At 41.0% G+C, this 20460-nt stretch overlaps 1 protein-coding gene across 6 annotated transcripts in view; it reads right to left on the bottom strand.

The window, feature by feature from the left end:
• wnt5b (wingless-type MMTV integration site family, member 5b) overlaps positions 1 to 20460 on the bottom strand; it is a 92266-nt gene that overhangs the window by 40983 nt on the left and 30823 nt on the right. For 2 of the 6 annotated variants that reach the window (XM_026148316.2, XM_026148320.2), the window contains exons 2-3: positions 11991 to 12132; positions 3064 to 3153 (exon numbers count right to left, since the gene is read on the bottom strand). The exons of 2 other annotated variants lie outside the window; for them this stretch is intronic. In XM_026148316.2, the coding sequence (XP_026004101.2) occupies positions 3064 to 3081 (18 nt within the window). In that variant the 5' untranslated portion in view covers positions 3082 to 3153; positions 11991 to 12132. The remainder of the gene's footprint in view (positions 1 to 3063; positions 3154 to 11990; positions 12133 to 20460) is intronic. 2 more of the 6 variants (XM_026148319.2, XM_080291659.1) reach the window with 1 other exon arrangement.

Below are 20460 nucleotides of genomic sequence, written 5' to 3'. Positions count from 1 at the left end.
TTTTTTCTTCTCTTCCTCTCTTTCTCCTCCTCTTGTTCAGTCACGCATACCAGATCCTAGACCAGGCAAGAGACCCCTCTCCCCCTTACTTTGCCCCCCCACTTACCACCATGCACACACGCACACACACACAGACTGCTTTTTAGCATTCCACACCATCATTCAAAGCATTTAAGCATTCCCTCTCCCCTGACTCTCTGTCCATGGGGATTTGGGGATAAAGGCCAGCAGAGGGATTGTTGACCACAGGGACAGAGAAAGACAGAAAGAGAGACACACACACACACTCACAGAATGCCAGTGTTTGCTGTTTCTTAAGTTTGCTTTAGCTGGCCTTTGGTCTTGTGCAATAACGCTGCAACCAGTGCACACTGAGATGTGGAAAAAAGAAAGAAAAAAGAGAGACACAGTCTGTGACATTTTGAGCAGCTTTGTCCCAGAAGCATCTCAAACCTGTTTGTCAGCCACAGAATGCTATGAGCTACTGTTGCTGATGTAATTTGACCCTGCATTAGTGTTGCTTTAAATCTACCAGAAAATGTGTGTTTATGTGCTAAATGCCTGAGTTAGATTAGGAGTTCCTACATGCTGCAGCAAGGCGACATGAAGCCATAGGAGTAAAGTAAAAGAGGTGTGACACTGAGATAAAATGTAGCTTGGATGCTGTTTAATGAATAGAAGTGGGAGACGTACAACGCAACTAATTGTTTCTTTATCATTTGACATTTGTGCATGCAGACCTTTACCGAGCAGATATGGAAGAGAAGGTCATATCGTGGGTTTCTACAGAAAGGTCGGCAGGCTGAAGTGTAGACTGACGAAGATGCAATCAGCTACATTCAAATGATAATGCAATACTTTAGTAATCCCTACAGGGAAAATCCCTTTTTGTCCACTACACTCCATAGGGAGGTCAAAGGTCAGACTCTGCTCCTGAGCCCCCCGCTGCTGGGTGCTACTGGGGGACACACGAACACAGTGAAGAGCTCTCATGTTTTAACATTATATCTGCTTGCTCCTCACTGTTTTGCTGTAAGTCCCTGGAGGTTGTCCGGAAGAACTAAGAGGCATCGGCCCTTCCTACTTTAAAATATTGAAGGTTTTCTTCTCAATTAAAAACAAAATCTCATCAATAATTTAGGAGAATACAAACATGAATGTTATTGTACAGAATGACTCAATTTGCATTTTGAACAAATAGAGAGAGAGCTGAGTGAGTTTAATGCTGGGTGTTCAGCATTATGTGCTTAGAAGGCATGATATATCACTCTGTGCATAGACTGCAAGTACAAAAAACAGGTTATACAGTAAAGTAACTTGCATGAAGATATCGTGATTTGTGTAAAAACTAAACAGGTGAGCTCATTTGCACTGAATGTTCTGAGTGCACACTCTCCTTTAGGACAGTTGCACTTCTCTTTGGTAATAACTGTACAAATGCACAGCAGGAAAAGCCGTCCCTCTTCCTGCAGTTTTGGTTCGTTTTTTGCACATGACACGTGCATCATTTATAATCCATCTTAAAAAGCAGTGAACAGTTTGGCTCCTGCCTGACCCTATACTATAGGACATATAGGGTCACAAGAATGTTAGCTTTTGGGAGAAGAAGCTTGTCTGCTTCAGTTAAAGTCAATTAAAACTGCATGCTAGCTTACAAATTAAAATAGTTGTAATTTCCACATCCAATCCAAGGTCCTATCTTCTATGGTTGCTTAATGATATAATCTCTCTTTAGCCAGCAAAACCAAATGTCCAGACATGATTGATCCACATGGCTAACAAAGAGGAATTTACAGCTTCAGAATAACATTGAGAGCCACTGCTATGCTTTTAAGCTCTACTTATCCTTGTTGATGAATATCACAAAAGGCTGATCACCTGACTACCACCACTCTCCTCAGGTTTTCACTTTGTCGTGGATCCTAAAGGTTCAGCATTGCGCTCGGGCAAAGCAGCGTGTGCACTGTAGGAAGCTCGGATGAAAAGGACTTCATGTAAAGAACATGTTGTAGCTTCCTCTCAGTGAGATTGTCTCTTCCCCCTCACAGATCCTGCCTGCCTGCCTGCATGACTGACAGCTCCCAAACAAAGTTACTTCAAAAACTTACAGGCACTTAAATCAGACAAAACCAACATTTCTGCTGCATATAGGTCACTGAGAAAACCTTTTCATACTATTCATAGTGCTGTTTTTGCTTTTGAAATCTGTTGTGTGTGTGTGTGTGTGTGTGTGTGTGTGTGTGTGTTTGGCCTGCAAGTTGTAAAAGTTGAACTGTGACTTGTCACGTTGCGCTCTGAACCACATTTCCTGTCAGGTGGAGAGGAACGGTGTTATGTATGTGTGCGAGAGTGTTTTACTGCTATCATTAAAGGAATAGTTCGCCATTAAAAGGCGAACTGGGGTTTTTCACAACAAAGCAGCAGGGATATTAGCAGCGGAGTGCTACTGCCCTCCCCCACATGCCTTTGGCTGCAACAGCTTCTGTCTCTCCCGTCTGCTGTGTTGTCTGTCTGTCTTTCTGGCCTGTTTTTAGATCTCTGCCTGTCTGCTGGTCAGCTTTCATCCTCGCCTTTTTTTCTTATTCTTCTTGTCAACTTATTTTGAAGCCTTATTTCCTTCCTGTCTTCTCACCTCTCTACTTCCCATTCTTATCTTACCTTTGTCATTCTCTTTTCACCACCAACTTTATTTCTCTTTTTCCTTTAGTGCTCCTTTCTTATCTTTCTCATTCTTCAGCCCCCCCCTTACAATTCTCATTTCTTTCCCCACTATCCCTGCCTCCTTCCTCCTCTTTGTGGCACCTGGTGTTGAGGTGTTGCTGAGGTACAGTGGACTGCTCTACCGTCTGCTGTAGAGCTGTCCCCGGGGCCCTCGGGGGCTCAGTGTGTCTATGTGCTTCAGGAAACGTTTTTTTTAAACCAGCAGCTCCAGTCAAGAACATGTACTGCTGCTTCTGATTTAGGCATCCATGCACATACTGTACACACTTTTCAGAACCAGTGTTGGTCAAAAATAGCATTAAAAGAGCAGAGGGGGGATGGTGTGGTTTTACTGTAACTTACTGGTTTTAAAGCTGGCATAGTCAGGGAAGAGGCAGAGAAGCGGAAGAAAAAGCACCTCTGTCCGACAGTCTGCTGTAGTCAGCACCCAACCTGTAGATAGGAACAGCAGCAAGGCAGTAAAGCAGAGAGAGGAAGATAGAAAAGTAGAGAAGTGGTAAAAATTGAGGAGGGGAACGGGGAAAGAAACAGATGAGAAAAAGTTGAGGTTGGTGAGAAAGAGAATGAGAGGGAGAGAGGAATCTGTGAGTCACTGTTTAACTGTGGGCTGCAAGAAGTCTGCTAGCCATGTTAAAATACCGTCTGTGCGCACACAAACACACACGCTCCAACAATATCTGGCTCAACACACACGTGTGCACACACATATTAAAATGACCTATGTAAAAGAATAAAATAAAAAAACAGTTGTGCTTTTTTTGCCCAGTAGACCAGCTAATTATTTTCAGTTGCACACGAGGCACACACACACACCTCTGCTGCACATTCCTATCAAAGGAATGAGCTGCTTTTCTACAAAGGTAAGACGTTAGGGATAAGTCAAAAGAGTTTTTTCCCACTTCTGAAAATCTAACTTTTACAGGAAAAGAAGGAACACTGACATTATCCAACCTGTAACTGATGAATTAGTGAAAAACCTTCCTAACAAATGAATTTGATTATTTTTGCCTGCTAGACAGAGGCGAGTCTGTGGTTCTAACTGCTCTAAAGACACACATCTAACATTTTCATGTCTTCATCTTAGTTTTTACTTTTTTTTTTTAAATTTGGTTTTCGACTGCAGCAAATGTCTGCTTTTATTACGAGCCAATCAGCTGATTAAGGTATAATTTCCTAGAGGTGCTAAAGGTAAAATAGTGGGATCACCAGACAGGATCCCATTATTCCTTTGAGGAAAACAAACAAACTGGAGAAACTCACTGATAAAAATCTTAGTATTTATTATTAGGCAAAACTTATTAAGTTTTATTAAGAAGAATACTTTTCAGGGACAAGAGGTAGAATCTAAATCGGAACATTTCACCTCAAATTATCACAATATGCACGGAGGTCAGGAGAAAGGTACAACAGTGAGTGCAGCGATGTCGTCAGAATTGACAGAATTATGGATGCAGAAAAAACATCAAATTTTGATGTTCCAATACCATCTGGATTGATAACAGCTTCATCTTTCAGAAAGCAATGATCCCAAATGTGTGAAAAAAAGAAAATAATTAGTAATCAATTGTCCTCCCGTAGCTGGACCTCAACATTACTGAAGCAGTGTGGGATCATCTTGAGACACAACAAAACAGAGGGCAGCCAACAACCAAAGAAGAGCTTTGAATGTCCTTTGAGAATCCTGAAGAATTATTCCTGAAGACTATTTAACGAAAGGTCAAAGTTTGTCTAAGAGGGTTTAGGGTGTGTTGGAGAATAAAGGTGGTCAAACAATCGCAAACATTGACCTTCAAGCTCATTAGGGTTGTACAAACTCTGTTTTCGCCTTCTATATTGTACTTCTGGGTATGTTCACACATGCTTCAATAAATCTGTGCACTTACTTTCCAAATTTTCTTGCAAAATATAAAGAAATGAAATGTAACTCAAAACTTTTGCACAGTACTGTAACACACTGCTACTTTGTAGTGAATCCTCTTGGGACAATAAGTGCTTCCACTGTTTTATGCCACTGCACACTTGTTGCATTTGAGATATTTCACTGTGCACAAATTGGGTGACTAAACAAAAGAGCTACATTGCCATATTCTGGTAGTGTGGCGTAAAGAATCAGTTCAAGTTATGCAAGCACTCAGTGACACCCAAGATGGCGTGTTATTGGCTCCCCAGCTGTCAAAACCCGGACATATTCAACATATGATTAAAATAAAAGAGGACTTTTTGCATATTTGATAATCATTTCACAGTGACTAAAGCAATAAATCACTCTTCAATCTTAGATCCTCTGGGTGTTCAACTTTTTATTAATCTCCCACATGCTGTTATCAGGTCATATACCGCTGTGGGCTCTTTGAATTTTCAGTCCGTCATCACCATTATGGCTATATAGTATAGAGTTTTTATAAAGATATTTAAGCAAGAGCTATGTTAAGAAAATGATCAGCGTCGTTACATTTGCCAGACAAGCCATTCTGTGCTGTTTTCCGACAGATTGGATAAGGAAAACAACACACTAAATCTTTCATTTTAAACATAAGATGTTGCTTTATTCAAAATCAAAACATGGACGTCGTCGCTGAATGTTTTATGAAAGCCTTGGCAATTACAATCGGAAGACTGAGAATTATGCAGCATGTGATGCTGACTTCTGCTCCCTATTTCTGCTCCACACGGAGAACGGCAGGAAGGAGGCGAAGGACGGAGAGAGGAAGAGAAAGAGGGAGAGAGCGAGAGAGAGCCTTTCTTTGTCTTGATGTGAAACCACGTGAAGCTCTGACAGAAATGTGACAGATACCTGCAAAGTCAAAAACCAACAGGCTCGCACTCATTCTAATTTGTCAGGTGAGACAGTGTGTTGGGAGCGTGGGTGGTGTGGTGTGCTTGTGTGTGCTTGTCTTCCCGCATACGTATGATTGAAGGCCCGTGTGCATAATGCATGTGCGTAGACACTCGCTTTGCGTGTGTGTTCCTCTCTGCCAGCTCTCCGTACCTTCCTGTCAGTTGAACTTGTCATTCAAGCATCAATAAAGTGAAAACTTTTTCTTTCTCTTTATTTTGTTAAAAAAATTTGTCATGCTTTTCTCAAACGCGGGAAGCGGGCAGAAAGGGAGACAGAGAACTGCAGCAGCAGTCGATGGGGTTGAACACGTGTTTGACAGGGAGCACTGCGCAATGGAGCAGATTTCCCTCCATTAAAATGACTTTTCAGAGATGTTTTTTGGGGGGTGGGAGTCTTTAGAGGGCAACAGAGGGCAGGAGGAAGATGCTGAAAGTGATGCCATCACAGATACCTGCGTTACTGCAGACAGTGAAACATGTATTTAACAATGTAGAAACGGCATGGCAGAAAATGGTGAGCTTTAACCTTAAAATGCATATATTAGACACTTTAAATGTCCCTAAAAGTTATGCGTTATGTTTTAAAAGCCAGTTCTAACTGCAGAGGTGCAATAGCTATGAAAAAGAAAGAGAGAAAAAAAAAGATTCAGGCAAGTTTCTTGGAGTATGGGCAGTTTTTCACCAAAGAGCGCAAACATGTTGAGATCCAAAAATCTATATTGATGCAATAGCTACGAAAATTCAAGGCTGAAAAATAAAAACACAACAAATCTCCTCAGACTTTAACATCAGAGGTGTGGAGACCAGCTTTCTTTGGCATTAGTGGTCTTGATAAAAACCTACAACTCCAGTCAGAGGTGACTGGTATTAGAATAGTAATCACGAGCTTTCCTTCTATAAAGGAAGTTTAAAAAAATACAAAATACATGCAGTAGCCCTTTAATGCAGCACACTGTGATACGGGCTGGACTCAGGTGTATGAATGGACTGTTAATGCTCTTGTGAAAGTGAAGTCAGCAATGTTGGGATTGACTAGCTCTCACTGAGAAGGGAATTAAGCGTATTTGTTTTAAGAGGTGCTGGCTCACCTACACTGAAGGTTTCTAAAGGGCAAGGTTAGGACGCTCTAAAACCCTTTACACAAACTGGTTCCACTATATGATTAGGCACACACACATACACACACAAGTCACATCTTCGGAAGATCAATACATCAAACCTTGTTCGCTGAGAGATAGAAAAACAGCTGCATCAAATATACAGAATCCACTAAATAAAGAATGCAAGCTATGTGCAAAAGTCCTGTCAAAAAGAAGCCCGTCTAGCAGCGGTCTCAGAGGATGAGCAGCAGTCTCTAAACCGCTTTTCTGAAGAGGACACAAGACAAATGCTTGGGGTGGGCTCAGACCAGCATTTCACAGCAACTGACTGGGGGAAAGAAACAGTGCGACTGACTGATAAATCCATGTTTATTTCGGGAATAAAGCCAGTAACAGATGGGTTAGGAGAGATAATAATACAGCAGTTTATTGAACCCAGACTGAATGCTAAAATCTGGGTATGTTTTGCTACTCTGGAGCTGAACACCCACAGTGACCGGACTGTGCTCCCACTCCCCACCTTCACAGCAATCGTGTTTGCATCTTTGGGAGCATGATGCACACTAAGAAAAGCAATTCCAAACTCTTCAAGCTTTGCAAGAACTCTGTGACACTGTTGACACTGTTGTTCCTCCAAAGCCATCACAGCCTTATAACACATTTATAGGTGCACGTGAAGACTAAGGTAAGCCAAGCCTTCAGGAAGCTCTTTTAAGAAGAAAGAAGAAAGTGTGTACATTATTGTACTTTATTGAGCCCCGTGGGGAAATTGCTCTCTGCATTTAACCCATTCACTCAGTGAAGCAGTGGGCAGCCATTGGGCGCCCGGGGAGCAGTGTGTAGGGACGGTACCTTGCTCAGGGGTACCTCAGGGTAGCTGTTAAGGGGAATCGAACCCCCGACCTTCCGATCATGGGGCAACCACTCTACCTACTGAGCTATCCCTGCCCTTACCATGGGTTATCTGGTTGTGCACAGAGGGGAAAGCTCAAGTGAATGCTGTTGTTAAACAAAAAGGCGGGGATAGTGAATAGTAAGATACAGAAAAAGACCAGGATGATCAAAAGCAAAAGGGACCCTGAAGTGATCCAATCACAAGGGAATTCTTAAAAATTAGCCTGCGAAGGTGTAAACTGGTTCAGAGTACTGGTCTATCCCTGTTCATTTCAATTAACCCTGGAAGTGGACATTTAAACCATAAGAAAATCTCCATCAAACAGTTATTTAATATTCAGTATATAAAGGCATTATTGAGACAGAGGAGTGCTCTTATCTCCCTGTAAATGAATTATAGTTTCCCAATTTGCATGCTGAGCGAATTTAACTCAAAGTGCCTCAGACTCACCAGAGTGAGTCCACCAGAGCTGTAATGTCCCTGCTGATAAGCAGCCTGTCAACTGAGGATTTGGTAAACGCTTGATTCACACTTTATAAGAAATATGGGGGTTTTGATTGGTTTCTATGTGTAGGCGTGCGTGTGTGGATCTGTAAGAAGTCCTATGGGAGGAAAAGAGATTCACACTGGAAATCTTTCCGACTGTTTGCACTTGTCCAGCCTTATTGCTAGACCTTTGGGTTTTTTGTGTGGGAAAAAAAAAAGAAAAGCTGTAAGGCTTTAAATATTACAAAATGCTATTTAAATAATTTATGTCCTTGGAATGTTTTATTTTGAAAAACAGCTGAACGAACGTCACTCTTTTCCAAGTTTTTCAAGACATCCATTTTTTAATAGTTCTGACAATACGTTTGAGTAATGTCTATTTAAATGGAATATATTTCTATTTGCATAATAATAATATTTATATTAGTTTTTCTTTGGTGGTTAGCACCATCGCCTCACAGGGTTTGACTCCATGAACTAGCTGGGGCGTTTCTGTTCGGAGTTTGCGTGCATGCACCCACAGTCCAAAGACATGCATGCAATATTAGGTTAATTGGTGATTCTAAATTGGCCGTAGGTGTGAATGTGAGCACGAATGGTTGCCATAGATTGGCAACCTCTCCAGGATATACCCCTCCTCTTGCCATATGACAGCTGGTATAGTCTCAAATTGTGACCCCGAGTTGGCTAAGCAGAAGAAGATGGATAGTTTCTCTTATTTCTTTTTTCAGAAAAGTACTACATGTGGTCAGTGTTGAGAATTTAAATCAATACTGGTACCATAGATACCAAAATTCAAGACCAGGCTGGACAAAACCTAAAACCCGTCTGTAAGGAAGAGGACTCCCTTACTGCATTTATATTATATTATATGTATAGCACTTTAGAGCACACCTTTCACTTTATTAAAAGCACCTTATCAAGCAATTTATGAGCATTGCACTTTAAGCATGGATTTGCACACAAGAAGTTTAAATATTTATTGACTATTTATTGGGAATTTTAAAATCAGTTGGTAGCCTTGTTTCAGATCCTGCACAGCTGCTCCTCATCAAGGAATGTGGTGGTTGTCTGTCAGGAGAGAAGAATGGTGATTGAGATTGTGATTAAGGTTTACCAATAAGGAAAACTAATGCAAATGTGTGTGTGAAATCTAGGGATAAAAGTGGTGCAAATAAGTGTTTGTAAGTTAATGATTACTCACCTTTCTTGCCTGTGTCCTCTTCAAGGTGTTTGGGCAAATGTTTCCCCGGGGGTCCAGACACCATTTAAAGGTTCCGGGAGAGTCCATTGGTAAAGAGAGTGTGGTGAATCTTGTTGTGCTTGGGTTTCTGGGTTTTTATAATATTGGGTTTGGTGTAACATTAAGTGTGAAATATTTATTAATATGTAAATGTGAAATGTATTTATGTATTTATTTATTCTTATTGATATATTGTATACTGTGGTGGAAGGTAGGGATTTAAGAATTTACCTGAGAGTGGAATAATGGTTTAGTCTGTGACAGCTGAACATATTTAAGGCTGCCAGTTGTCATTAGAGGATGGATTTTTGTGCTGTGAAGAAGCTCGACAAGTTGATGGTTTTAAGGAGAGCCATATAGCAAATAAATACTTTGTTCCACTACACTTGCCTTGGTCTGTCTCACTGTGTTTCCAGCCACTAAGGGCTGCCCTGTTACACCGTCAGAGGAAATGAATATTCTGACACTCTGACAAAGGGTGTAATTCTTCCCCAAATAATAGCAATTTATTACAAACATTTTGATCAGAATAATTGCAGCTCGTTGCAATAAAGCATGGATTGAGATGCATGGCAGCAGGTGAGTGATGGCAGATTTATAATATATATCTTTTGAAATATCAGTTGAAACATATGAATTGATATGGTTCAACTGATATGATCAAACTTAAAGAAACCCGCCTTACCAGGTTTGTTACCGGACAAAGAGTAAATTAGGCAGCGACATACAGGTGTATACATGATTAGAGCTCGAACTACGCGAAAGAGAAAATAGATATTCTAAAAAGAGACTAATGTAAGAGTGAGAAAGAGATATGGGAAGGGGAGCGAGAAGATAAATAGAGAAACTGAGCGTGGAATACAAAGAGGAGACTGTGCGTGCATGTGTGTGTGCACCAGGTGCGTATCTGCAGTCCCCAAGGTCCTTCTAGCTGTCTTCTCCTATTGATTAGTTCATATTGATCTGGCCTGACACACACACACACACACACACACACACACACACACACACACACACACACACACACACAGCATGATTCACTTGATTTAGCCAGGCTTTGACACAGGGGACATGAGGGTACATTGTTAATACACACACACACACACACACACACACACACACACACACACACACACACACACACACACACAAAAACCCCGAATCCTTCCATCGTTTGGCCCTCTTAAAAGGACAACCATCTTCTCTCTCTGACACACACACACACACACACGCACACACACACGAGCGCACGTGCGTGTGCGTGCTTGACAAGCAGCAAACATTCACTCTCCCTGTTTACTCATGTGCATTGGTTGTCTGGCAAACAGGAAGGAGAAACAATGAGACTGTATGAGGCAAACTGTTGATAAATCTTTTTGCCTGTTTTTATTCCCTCAAAATTGTTGGACTCTTCTTCAAACACCATATGTAGCACTGTATGTTTTGTATGTTGCAGATATGCAATAGTAGCTTAGATCATATCACAGCTAACCCTAACTGTAAAGCTACTGTAATCAATATTTTTAACAAAAAATGTGATTAATTATATTTGTGGCCTCTTTTTTGACAGCAGTGTTTAATTATATTTTAAGGCTTTCATTTATGTATTTTTTAGGCGTGTGAGCATAGGAGTGCCATTTCATCTTATTTAGCATTAAGTATTAATGACCTTATAAGGGCTTGCTTTGCAGTTTAACTAATAAGTACAGTACAAAAGTCACCCTTTATGTCTTTATATTTTGATTCCATGGAGCCAGACTTTCTTTTCATTTTTAAGGTGGTATTGAAGAATAGTTCTCCAGGCATTCTGAAAATCTTTCAAAGTGTATTCACTCATTTTCGGTCTAGTCCTTGTACCTGACTATATTCAGAGGAATGATTTTGATTGTTAAGCTACTTAACACAGTTCTGTGAATAAGTTTGAAACCATTTGACAAGCATAAAATAGTATTTTTGCACCAACATGGCACATCTCAGCATGGTGTGGCGTGTGTCCTTAAAATTTGAGCAAGGCGAACAAATGGAGGACAAAAGAAAAAGTGGCAGGCCTGAAAAACTATCCACAGTAGATTAACAGTATCATATGAAAGTTATGTAGGAAATAAAACCCAGCATTGACCTGACACATAACCTGAGGTCTTGCCCTTCAGTTGATCCATCCACTGTTCAGTGAAGCCTCATTAGAAATGACAGAACTATGAATGCAAAAAGGTACTGTCAACTTTTGAACCACCATCTGGAAAGCATCTGATTGGCTACAGCTGGCAACTCCCTGGCAAAATAAAAACGCACAGTGAAACACTACCGGTCATGGATTGGCCACTTCAGAGCTTGTACCTCAACATTATTGAAGCAGTGTGGGATCGTCTTAAGAGAGAATAGAACAAAACGCAGCCACAGTAGCTAACATACTTTATACACATTAGTTGCTTATGTCATATCTGCTGTTGTAGCCATCAAAATTAGTCATTGCAGATTTAATGTATTTTTTTTTTCACAATACCCTGATGCTCTGACAAAACAGTTAATCATGATACAAATAAGCAAATGCAAATACAGTCGACTGCGACTGCAATCGTAGCAAAAAGCACAGGTTTGCAACTGTAGGGCCACCGGTGCTTAACAGCGGTTCCCGTTTTCAAACACAAGAAGAAGAAGAAAAAGGCATTCACTTCAAGACAAGGTGCCCTTGAGCAAAACATCTCACCTCCAGCCGCTCCTGAGTCGTTTAGTGGCAGCTGCTGAAGAGTGTTTTTTGTTCAGGCCAGATCCCAGTGTGACTGTGTGGAGGTGTGTGAAGGTGAAGTAGGTCTAGGCTCACAAAGAGTTTATGCTTGCTCTGTCTGCGTCTACGGAGATGGAAGGGAGAGGAAATAATGTCAAAAAGGTGAGAAAATGGTGAAGCAAGAGTCTGCTCATCAACAACCCTCTAATGAGAGGGTTTGGTCTGCTTGCAGGCTTCCTGACACATATCAATATGTATACTCAATATGATACACACCACACACAGACACAGCCCCAGATCTTTTAAAAAAAAATGTATTTGTCCTTCATCCAGCCTCTGTGCTACACTTTCCTTTTCCCCCTCTTTGTCTCTGAATCAGAAGAAACGTCACTGTCTGTCTCTGCCTTTAGTCTTTCGTGTGCATGTACGCATACACATACACCGACACACCAGTACAGTACGTGCACAGATACGCAACCACCTGCACCCACAGAGACTAAAACACACACATACACAACCACACACACACGCATAGACTGCCTTCTGCTGCTGTGATGGCTCCGAGCTGTCAAAACACCCTTGCTTTCTCTCCCTCTCTCACCAAAGCAGCTTGACTGAGCTTGTCTATGCAGGTTCACAGAGACTGCTGTCTATCCACCCTCATTCTTTCTTTCCTCACATTCTCCTCTGCAGTTTGCATCTTGATTTTGCTTTCTCGAGCTTTTCAGCCCTTGCCCACATACATTTTAAATAATGCTTTATTGTATGTCCCTGTTTATTGTATTAGGCTATCATTCAAATGTCTCGGTGGAACGTTAAGTGTTCATAAAGGTTTATACTGACTTGTCAAGGTCTTTGCTCACAACACATTCCCGCATTATGTGAAACAGTCACAAAATTGAATCCATTGTTTTGTTTTCCTCCCCCCCCCCTTTTCTTGCTTACATGGACACCAACTTTTATCCTCCAGTTTGTATCCATGCGTGTGAAGATTTTTTACACATTATTACTCACAATACAGTTTGAAACCCAGTGAGTTTTGGATTTTATTTGGAAGGGCTTTTACATGCGAGTTGTGCTTTTTCTTGCTGTTCGGTTAGGTGTAGGCACCAGAACTAAGACCAGAGGTTTTGGATACAGTGTCACGTTCTTCAAAGCTGTAATGTGCCCCCCTTAGAGAAGCCTCAAAAACATAGACAATGTAGACACAAATCCTTCTTCCCATTGAAATACATTGGGAGGTCGTGTCCACAGTGAGGCAGAAAAACAGACGAGGTGCTGTTTACGTGTGAATGTGTAATTTTTCCAATAATGAAATGGTTAAATGGCATTAGAACTCTTAAATATGGTCTTTTGCGGCCCACCTGTGGTGCAGACACAACCTGGTTATTCTGTTTAGTCTCAGTTTGCACTATGCTGGCTTAAGTTGCTGACATAGTCCATAATGGACACAGATGTTGGCAGCAGGGTTCATGGTGGATGTGCACTGGGTGCTGTTTACACTACACCAGCTGCTTGTCTGCCTATGTGGTTCACCTATGCACAGTCAGCCTCGTTTCATGTAAAGGAGCATCAGCGGTTCCTCTACGTGACATTTATGCCAGTATGATTTAAGTCTGAAAATGCTGCTTAGATGTGGAAACAATGTGCATTCACGTCACTAATTTCCAGCTGAATTTTCAAACCTGTCCACTCCTGGACATCCTGTTTTCCACTCCTGGATTTGTTTCACTAAAAATGTTATCTCTGTATGTATGAAATCCTGCAGCTTCCAAATGCTACCATTTTATTACAATCCTCTGCTTAGCCTGGTAATCAAACGCTGCTTTATGCAGAGGGAAAGTAAACTGACCACACAGGCATTGATATGGGTTGATGAGATGCCTCCCGGCATTCAAAATGAGTTGCTGGTGAGGCAGTTGGTTCCTTTCTGCTCACCTCTAGAGGTGAACAGAAAGGTGCCCTTCTGGGCACATCTTTTTCTTTAGCCTCTCCAAGGATTTGAAAAGTAGTAACAAATTGTGACTCGGAGGCATAATTTGTGAGGAAAAAGGCGTGCTTTTAAATTTAGCCACCTTGTTTTCTGCATTACAGGCATCACATTACATGCTTATTAAAAATTAATGTAGTACTCAAAATATATAAGACATCAAGGTCATAACACACATGTGACCTGTAAAATCTAGTACAGAGCACACAGATGATTTTACTGCACAAAAAAACATGATGTTAACAAGTCATGTGTGCAAGGCAGGTAATTTTTTTCCCCCTGAAATAGTTCTTCCTGGTAAAATATATGCCTGCTCTCTCTCTCCTAGTTTGATTTGCTTCCCTTTTCTTTTCTCAGTCTCTGCTACCACACACACACACACACACACACATACACACACCACACGCAAGTGCTGTGTGTTTGGCCTGCAGCGTGTGCACAGTGGGGAGGAATCAACCGTATGGCAGGCATGAGGACGAAGCCAAATCTGGCTTGTACACATGGTGTGTGGCCGTGTTGCCCTGTGAGTGTGAGTGTATATGTGTGTGTGTGTGTGTGTGTGTGTGTGTGTGTGTGTGTGTGTGTGTGTGTGTGTGTGTGTGTGTGTGTGTGTGTGTGTGTGTGTGTGTGTGTGTGTTTAGCTAAAGGCAGCCTGCACTTAAATATATATCAGGGGCAGCGGTTGCCTAAAGGTGAAAGCTATGTGGTTTTCACTGGAAGGCTGCCGAACGAACGAATGAAAACCACTCTCCATTCCCTCGCCAGCTACTGTCACTCTGCCCCTGAGCAAGGCACTTAACTGCTGGATAAGAGCAGCAATGTGAATAGAAGCTAACTAGCATTTCTCATTGCTTAGAATAAAGTCGTATATTTTCTGTGTTACTGATTGCACTCTAATCATGAAAGCTGAGATGTTGGGAACAAATTTATAAACAAACAATGGAAAGATTTTTTTTAAAAACGCACCATCTAAATGGTACTAATCACTAATAATAACCTCTCAGTGCATAGGAAAGCAGTGGCAGGTATAAAGGTTAGACTTGTTTTGTAAACTGCAGACAGTTTGAGTTTGGGTCTTCAAGCTTGAATTGTATTGCAATGGCAATAACAAACTAGAACATTTCTGTGAACATCCATGACAAAAATCCATGCTACCTGCATGGACACCTGCACAAGAAAAACACATGACTATTCTTACACAATCCCAAATCTGATTACAATCAAGTATTTAATTATGCATACAAATGGTTGACAATTTCAAAGCATTACCACTGGTCTGCGTGGAGGAATATTAGAGCTTCCTTGAATATACAGATACTGTCTTTGCACTTTCCTTGTGCATGCGCAAAGCGTCAAAACACTTCTCATAAGGCATGGAGAAAGCATGTGTTTCTGCATGCGTGTCCAGGTCTGTGTCAATATATGCTGCCTGCAGGAAAATATGCATGTAATTTAATTGTATGCGCATGTGTGCGTGTATTGTATACTGCGTTTGCTGCCAATATGCAAACACACATTGAGCGCATATGTGTGAGAGCGTCTCGGCTCGTGGTGGTTTTGTAAGTGCATGAAAATCATTTATTCATGTTTCACTCTCTCTGTGTCTCTTTCAGTGTGTGTGTGTTGAATACAGAGTCAATTTTTGTCTTGCAAGCGTGCTCTAATAGCTACTCTTTGCTTACATGCGAAGCTAAAGGTTAGGCTATCATGTCTTTATTTTTGAATACTGAATGGTGTGTTTATGTTCTCCATCTCTTTTCCCTTTTATATCTTGGCAATGAATATATATATATATATATATATTTCTTTACACTAAATTCTCGCCTCTTTGCCCCATCTACTCTTTGACTCCTCTAAATAGCTATCAGAATTGTGTGTGCGTGTCTGTGTGTAAGGAAGCTTTAAAAATGCATATATTCTATAAGAGGAAAGAGGAAACAGAGCGTGGTGAAAAGAAAAATACAGCCTCTGTGTGTGTTGTCAGTTGACTTGACATCTGATCTTGCTGAGTATGGTAAAGAAGAAAGTGCTGAAAGTACTCTGTGTGGGGGATCCTCTGTGTGTGAGCGAGTGTGTGTGAGCTAAAGTGTGTCTATGGTATTTTGTGGCCTGTGTGTGTCCTCGATTCTGTGTGGGTGGTGAGAGGAGGGAGTAAGGGAATAGGGTGTGTGTGATTGCATTTAGTTTAAGTGTCAGCATGCCTTCGTGTGTGTCTGTGTGTGTGTGTGGTGAGCAGGAAAAAGAGAGGGGGAGTCAGACAGTGAAAGAGAAGCTGAGAGATGGATGGCAGGGAGGGTGACGAGGGAGGAAGAAAGGAAAAGGAGAGCAAAGAAAATGCTGAAGAGAAAGTGAAGGGAAAGCAGGAGATAAGATGGAAGGGTGTTATGATGGAAGGAAAGCCAGTGCCCGTTCTTCTTCTCTTTCTTATTCCAGTTTATGTTTTAGGCTTCTTCACTGTTGTATAAATGTTATATGAACTGCGGATGCTATGAATGAATGTTACATAAAAAACCTCTTTCTTTCTTCTCTTTTTTTTTGTTTTGTCTTTTTCAGAAAAGATCTCCCCAGAGTTTCTCCTGACAAATAGACCAGTTTGATGCACACATGAATACACATCACATGTGACCAACTGCTTCTTTATTGTCTACAAGCAGGAGAAATCCTTTTACCTGTTTCTTCTTTATTTGTGTCCTTGTGTGTATTTTATGAGTTCCATCAACAGGAAAGTGTCCCACTGAAGGAAATCTATCAATGTTTAATCCCCTGTGTTCTGAAAACGCACTCTTGACAAACAAGAAACAAGGCAGAGTGAGAAGGCATGACTCAAAACAACGTAACATATCGAGTACTTGTACCTTTTGGTTAGCTGAACAAAGATTTTGAACATACATGCAAAAAAACAGGGTAAAAAAACAGGTGAATGCAGGCAAGGCAGGCAAAGAGGAAATTTGCATGTTTCTTCTCTTCTTTCCTTCATTTGGATTGCAGTGTTGATCTGTTTCCTGGGTCGTTGTGCTAGCGTCATAAAATGCCCATAAAGTCACCAGTCAGGAAAATGTTTAGTTTGTACAGCAAGGCTTCGATAGGGCTTCTATGGTCATTACAAAGGATAGCGGTTTAAAATGCTTAAAAAAAGTGGCTTCACTTTTCAGACTTAAAATTAAAACTACAGTCTTTGTTGTCTTTTGTGCTTCTTTCTCTTTCTGCTGTAGTAGTTAGCATTCCAGTTCAAGCGAGATGTTCAGCCAGTTAGTATTCAACCTACGCATAGCGTCATTGTGTAGAGGCAATGCACTGCTGGCTTGTTCAGGGACTGCACAAAAGTGCAGCTCTGTAACCTCCACACTGGTTTAATTCCCATAATCCTCTCAGCAGAAGTAGAAAGCTAGTCAGACAGGCTGGAAACCCCCTGGCAACCTCTGGTCACTAAGGAAAAATGTGTATTCCTTGAGGGGTTGGTGAGCGGTTGCTGGGTAAAATCAGACACAAAAAAGGTGCAGCACCAAAAGCTTTTTGTGATTGTATATGTCACCAGAAAATTGCTGTGGTCACCCCATCTGCACGTCCCACTCTAAACGTTTCATTAGCAGTCAGCGACTAGTTGCAGAGTTTTTGCAGAGAAGTCTTATACAAACTATAAGTGACTGTGACAACCTGCTAACAACCAAGAAATCACAGCCACTTGCCAATATTTCCCTGACTCACCAGCTTTCCATGACTGGGGCTTTAGCAATCAATATCACACTTTTGTCCAGCAACCACTTGCAATCATTTGGGGAATACAAATTTTTTCCTATACCAGTGGTTGCCAAGTGGACACCAACCAGTCTGTAGGCCTGTGTAACAGTGACCTAAGCAATATTTGGATTTTCTTTCCTGAATTAAAACAGATTTATATTACTACAAGCTCATCATTCTTAGATTTGAACATCTTTTTCTACTTCTACGTCTATTGTTACACATGAACCCTGGACAGTGTTTTGAGAATTCCAGAAACTTTAGCCATTGTCCGCAACTCTGTTAAACTCAGGGCTACAGTGTGTGTTTGAGAACAGCATTAGATGTCAAAAAGAAACAAAAGAGAAATATCTCAAACAAAGCTGATGTGGATCAATCAATAACTATAATTTGTCTATTTGGATTGGTGCTAGAGTGAAAGGTGTCACATCACTTCATTCATCTGCATCTCCCTCATGTGTTAAAAGTTTAGCTGGAAACAAAATGAAACAGGGAGGACACTTCTTTGCAATTAAATGCGTATTTGAAAAGGAACAAGAGGGTAATTTTAATCAAAAAGCAAAACACACTAGGGTTTCATGGGCATCTTCTTCCATCCTTCCTTTTTTTCAGAAGAAGGAAGGAAAACACACACAAAAAAAAACATGAGCCGTGAAAGAAAGAAAAAAAACGCAGATGTCTGATGTGTTAGAGAGATGAAAGTATGTCACACCACATTGACTGAACATCCCATAGGCTATGTTACTATGGTGCTGACACAGGACTTCAATTAAAGCTAAGAGACCACTGCCACAAATGCATGCAGACAAGACAGTGCAGACAGGCCTATTGACTTGTGTGGCAACACTGTCCTGTCACCACATACAGAGCTACTCTACCTCTGTGACCTCTCCCCCCTCCCCTCCTCTAATCTCATGCATGTGTGTATGTGACACTTTTCACCTCCTTTTCACTTCTCCCCCACCTCCTCTCCTTTCCTACCATCTCTCATTACTATCTCTTCCCCACATTTTAATCCCGCTCCTTATACGCCCCCCTTTTTTTCTTCCTCCACACAGCTCTATCTTCCTCTTGCCTCTTCCTTCCTTTCCTTTTTTCCTCCCTTCCTTGCCTTCATCCAATCCTTTTTTGTCTTAAAAGAATTCTGGTCAGGATGAATTGATTGGAGACACAAAGGTGGAAGATGTTGGCATTTGTTTTGACATTTCTGCGCATATAACACACACGCATGCAGAAACCCACATAAATACACGAGTGGCTACATACACAGATAAACCCGTACAAATAAGAGAATGTCTCACCAATCCCCCTGAGAGCACGCTCGAGGAAGAGACAGAGATTTCCTGCTGTGTTTGGAAGCTCTGGCAACACTGCTTCACAGTGATGCCAATACGTGAGCAGAAAAGAACAAGAGGGAAAAAATGCACATATAAAGGGGGTACAAAGAGTAGAAATAAGGCTTAGAAAATAGCCACTTGCTCCAGTCATTTACACTGAAAGCTTTAACACTACGACTTCATACTGACAGTTTCATCCAGCCAAGGTATCACTAAGAATGCCAAATCAGGGGTTTCCTATTAACCATTAACATTTTAAATAGTTGGGTAGCTGCACTGTGAGCATGGTAAGTGACCATCTAGAACCTTCTTCTTCTTCTTCTTCTGGCTGCTCCCTTTAGGGGTGATCACCCTCCATTTCATCCTATCTCTTGGATCCTCTTCTGTCACACCAAGCATGTCTTCATTTATTTTTTTTAAATGTTTTTTAAGATTTCTATATAACATCCATATATTCCAAATTCGTTACAGATAATTTCAAGCCTTTTTATGTTTTCATTACAATTACAATTTACAGATCATTGAAATCTGAAACACACATTATTAGAATATTTACGTTTTTTAAATTTGAGTAAATTATTTCTCAAACAGTATCAATACCATGTATTTCTCAGTCAACCATAATCAGTCTGCTGACTTGACAGTTGTCCAGATGACTATTGTCGACACCCTCCACCAGGAGGATAAGCCACAGAAGGTCATTGCTGAAAAGGCTGGCTGTTTGCAGAGTGCTGTATTGGAACATATTAATGAAAATGTGAGTGGCAGAGAACAGTGTGGTAGGAAAGGACTTGAGGAAGCTTCAGAAGGAGTGGAGTCAGGCTGGTGTCAGTGGATCAAGAACCACCGACACAGATGTCTTCAAGAAAGGGACTACAGGCGTTGCATTCCTAATATCAAGCCACTCCTGAACTAGAGACATCAGAAGCATACCTGGGCTACAGAGAAAAAGAACTGCTTCTCAGTGGTCCAAAGTCAGACTCGAGAAAGAGTGGAGAGGGACAGAATCCAAGGTGTTTGATGTCCAGTGTGTCTAGAAGTTGATCTTGAACTACTGTGGCTTCCAGGTTCTTCATGGTCACGTTTCTGCTGAGGCTTGCAGCGCAATGCTGGGAGTTTGGTATACATGACGACAAAAGCTCTGTGGGGAACTGCCACTCTAATTTTTTTTGATTGAGCTCAGGAAATATTATAAATGCAAGATAGTGGAGTTTGGATTTTTATGATCTAAGATCCAAATATTAAAATTAAAAAGAAAAAGAGCTTGAAATAATCAATTTTACATATAATGAATATAGGAAATATTACCTTTTTTAATTAAACTAGGAACTAAATGGGCTTTTTTGTAGTTTTACAATTTGTGAGATGCACAAACTAAGTGCTCACA

The sequence above is a fragment of the Astatotilapia calliptera genome, chromosome 17 (genome assembly GCF_964374335.1).
Source record: "Astatotilapia calliptera chromosome 17, fAstCal68.1, whole genome shotgun sequence".
NCBI lineage: Eukaryota > Metazoa > Chordata > Actinopteri > Cichliformes > Cichlidae > Astatotilapia > Astatotilapia calliptera.
This window is presented reverse-complemented; position numbering and strand designations above follow the sequence as displayed.